Source organism: Anopheles bellator, chromosome 2 (genome assembly GCF_943735745.2).
Source record: "Anopheles bellator chromosome 2, idAnoBellAS_SP24_06.2, whole genome shotgun sequence".
Lineage (NCBI taxonomy): Eukaryota > Metazoa > Arthropoda > Insecta > Diptera > Culicidae > Anopheles > Anopheles bellator.
Window position 1 is genome coordinate 78765764 of NC_071286.1, and position 3927 is coordinate 78769690.

Sequence of the window (3927 nt, forward strand, 5' to 3'; positions counted from 1 at the left end):
TCAATGTTCGCCGCGGAGCAGCTCCATGAGAAGGTTAAATGATGGTTCCTCGCCGTCCTTCGATTTGATCGTCAGCATCTCCTTGCCAACCTGTACCGGGCAAAGGGGGGGAAACGAGGGGTTAAGTCAACGGATAACGAGCGCCCGCCGCGAGTGTGTTTCGCTTACCTGACAGGTGCGCTGAAGTTCTGGAATCCGGAGCAGCAACTCGCCAAACTTGGCCGGACTTTTCGGGTAGTAGGCGAGCGTGTAGGCCTGTAGTGCTTGCAGGGCCTTCTCCTGGCTTGCGCGTACCTTTTCCGATTCCTTCAGCTCGGAGGTGTCGGACGACAGCAGAACGATCACCTTCATGGCGACGTACTCGTACCGATCGACTCGCAGCCGCCGCAGATGATCCGTCAGGTGAAGCATCCGTTCGATGCAGGTCTGAGAAGGGGCAGAGCGAGATTAGGGCACGCGTGCAACAATGAACCCGTTGGGGGCGGTGGCCGAATGATTCACCTGCAATCCACTGTTCTTCACCTGTTCGAGCGTGATCGACTTCCCGAGCGAGATCTTGATCTCGCCCGGAGTCGCGATCGAACGGTAGCAGCAGGAAAATAGTAACAACTCGCACCACGAGTTGATCAGCAGGCAGATCTGGTCATCGATCTGTCAAAAACGTGCAGAACATAGGGCAGAAAAATTAGGTTCGGTGCCACACAGCGGCCGGGGGGGGGATCGCGATTCCGTACCGAAATGTTCTTGAACAGTGGCAAACTCTTGCACCACTTGACGATCTTGTACAGCCGGTGGTCGGCGATGTTGCACAGGTTGGCGATCAGATCCGGGCTGCTTTCGGACGAGATGCCGGCACTGGAGAGTAGAGGGTTGCTGGCGATGGCCGCACTGCTTACCGCCGGCGGTGGCTGATTGAGCCGGGCCAGCTCGGCCGCGTTGTACTGCCACAGTGGCTCAACGTCCATGATTTCCTGCAACAGACCGGAAGTTGCTCAGTAAAAGCGCTTCAGCTCGCTGAAAGCAAAGTGGCGTTACCTGCAGCAGCACTGGAATGCCTGGTTGTAGGTGGTTACCGACACCGGAACCACCACCGTCACCGTTCGATCCACCGATCATCGTCCCATTCAGCCCACCGCCACCCATCATCGGTCCACCACCGTCACCCGGTTCCATTTTCATCTGCTGACCACCGGAGCCTGGGCCACCAACGTACGGTGATCGTACCGCGCTTCCACCGTACTGAAACGGACCGGCCACCGGAGAGTCACTGCCTGGCTGCATCCCTCCAACGGCGCTCACCAGCGGGCCCGGCAGGGTGTAAGAACACTGGTACGTTGATCGGCCACCACGTGTTCGATCTTCTCGAATGGCTACAAACACGAACGCGGGAAGGTGAGCGATAGAGTTAGAGTCCCGCGGCTATCCCGATCGGCTTACCTTCCAGCTTCATTCCCTTTTGAAGGCACTTCTCGAACCGGCAGGCGGGACACTTTTTCCGCGTCGCTATCGTCACAGGACAGGCCGCCCCCCTAAGGCACACGTAGTTCTTGCGGTTCTGCACCGTCCGCTTGAAGAACCCCTTGCACGACTCGCACGAGAAGATGCCGTAGTGGAAGCCGGAAATTTTATCGCCACAAATCGGGCAGGGACTGCAAGAAGGACACAAGAGATTAGTTACTGTCCGCGGAAGGACGGATGCGCCTGCTGCCGCTGAACCAACCTGTTGATTAGCTGCTGCCGGGAGATACCGGGCGATGGCAGATGCTCTCCATCGTAGAGCGCATCGTCCTGCTGGGCGGCAGCGGCCGCCGCCGCCGCAGCCAGCTGCTTGAGGGCAGCCTGCTGATGGTGCTGCTGCTGATCGCCCGCGTCCAGCATCGGTTTGAATAATACTGAGTGGTGCAGGGGCGACCCGTTGAAGGATGCGCTCGCGGTCCCATTAACACCGCTCCCAGCACCGGCACCAGCGCCGCCGCCGAATATGCTGTGACGTCCCTGGATCGGCGAATGGGTCGGACTGAACTCGGACGAGTACGAGTAGCAGCTGCTGTGCGATGCGTCACTGTTGTTTCGGCTGAGCGACGGCGTGTAGGGTGCGTGGCGGGACGTGAGCGGAGACTGGCTCGGTGAGCTATGCGTGTACACCGAGTGGATGGCCGAATCGGGACTCGGGTTGGCCGGAAGGAGCGTGGTTTTGGAGCGAACGAGCAGCGGCGAGTGGATCGTTGTCGCTGCACTCCCGGTTTGCTCCGAACCGCCCGGTGTCGTCGATGGCAGTTCGTACTTGAGGTTGATCACATCCGGGAGCTTCTTGGCGGACGGTAGGCCACCGCCGCCACTAGTGGGTGGAATGTTGGACGCGTTGTACGCCAAACCGGGCGTGATCAAGGGGAGTCCGGCTTCGGGTTTGATCAACAGTCGACTGGGAAGCGGTGAGTTACTGGCCACACTGGACCGCAAGCCGGGGGCCGCCGCCGCCGCCGCCGCCGCCGCCGCCGCCACCACACTCCCATGCTGTGTAGCGCTGGCCGTCAGTGCCAGGGGTTCCGTAATGCCCGGTCCAGGAGTTTGCACTCCTTGGGACTCCTGCTGCTGCTGGTGTTGCTGTTGCTGCTCGTCTTCCGATCGTTCCTGCTTCAACGCGACCGGTTCGATCGGGGCCATCAAACCTACGGCAATCTTGTCGGTACTGTGGCTACTGCTGGTGCTACTGCCGCCACTACTGCTACTACTGCTACTCTCGTTGTCCACCATCATCGCTTCCGGTTCGGAGAGCTCCCCCTCCCAGGACATTGGGCGCGGAAGGCTCTTGCTGGCGCTACGCTCGTGCTCCCGCATGCTGACCACCACCCCTCCTCCGGTGGTCGCCCCGTTCGCGGTCACCGACTTCTCAATGTTCGACAGCTCCGTATCGGACTCATCCGATTCCTCCATCTTCGGCACAGTGATCCGGATGCTGGCGCTCCCCACGGACCCAAAAATCCCTGTTCCCTGGCCACCGACTACGCTGTTGTTGTTGTTGTTGCTACACGCAACCACACTGTTGTTGTTGCTTGCGATGTGGTTGTTGTTGTTGTGGCTGAGGAGCGTCGCGGTGCCCGATGCAGAGGAAACAGCGGCCAGCTTGGCGTCTAGAGACGCCGGTGTTCCGCCTCCACCGCCCCCGGTTCCACCCGGTCCTCCTCCGCCATCGTCGCTGCAGTTGATCGCCGTGACGGACACGTTACCGCCGCGACTCGTCGGCGATCCGGTGACTTCCGTTGACGTCATTATTTTCATTGATTGTCTCCGTGTTTTCTTTCACTCTCTCTCCCCCGTCCTCTTTGTCCTAGAGATCGGTCCCCCTGTCACTTCCGGCACTAGGATCACTACTTTTGCGGCTGCTACTACACTGGGCGCGGCACCACAAGAAAATTGACCATAGCTGCAAAGAAACACGCACGAGACAGAGAGAAGATTAGTAACGAAAGATGATGGGGAGAGTAAAGGTCCACTCGCAATCAGGAACCTGCTATTGCGCGACACATTTGGGGTCGTTTGGCCGGAAACATTCGACAACCGGAAGAAGCGGATTCGGTCGCCCGCGCTTTGTTGCTCACCTAACAACGCACTACAACACCATCGCAGTAGCGGGCGCCTAACTCACACCACCATTGCCGCCGCCTACTCGGTCGGTACAGTCCTTTATTTATTTACATTTCGCCACCGCAATTTGCGAAGCAACAGACCCCGCCACGCGCGCCCCACAACTCGGGGCTCGCGGCCCCAAACAAACAAGTCGCCACCGTTGCCGCGAATGATTAATGGCGCTTCCTCTCGATCCCTTCCCCGTCAAGGCACGCACACAACGATGGCCCCCAACGATTCGCTCGCTGCTGAATCACGCTGAATCGACTTCGTGGAGCAAAGTATCAAAAGGGGTACCGC

At 59.3% G+C, this 3927-nt stretch overlaps 1 protein-coding gene across 1 annotated transcript; it reads right to left on the reverse strand.

Moving 5' to 3' along the window:
- LOC131209103 (nuclear hormone receptor FTZ-F1 beta) lies at window positions 1–3292 on the reverse strand. The gene is made up of 9 exons (XM_058202090.1): window positions 2670–3292; window positions 2516–2573; window positions 1721–2449; window positions 1438–1649; window positions 1036–1370; window positions 735–971; window positions 502–651; window positions 169–426; window positions 1–90 (listed from the first exon to the last, which is right to left on the reverse strand). Exons 1-9 carry the CDS (start codon window positions 3277–3279, stop codon window positions 1–3), a joined length of 2679 nt encoding a protein of 892 aa, XP_058058073.1. The 5' UTR covers window positions 3280–3292.
- Between the last annotated feature and the right edge of the window lie 635 nt (window positions 3293–3927).

Bases quoted from the DNA above. Each gene is read 5' to 3' on its own strand.
- LOC131209103 (XM_058202090.1), bottom strand. From the start codon at position 3,279: ATGAAAATAATGACGTCAACGGAAGTCACCGGATCGCCGACGAGTCGC. The intron at 1,650-1,720 runs GTTGGTTCAGCG...TCCTTCTTGCAG, and splicing joins CGGCAGCAGCTAATCAACAG to TCCCTGCCCGATTTGTGGCG. The intron at 652-734 runs GTACGGAATCGC...CGTTTTTGACAG, and splicing joins CACTGTTCAAGAACATTTCG to ATCGATGACCAGATCTGCCT.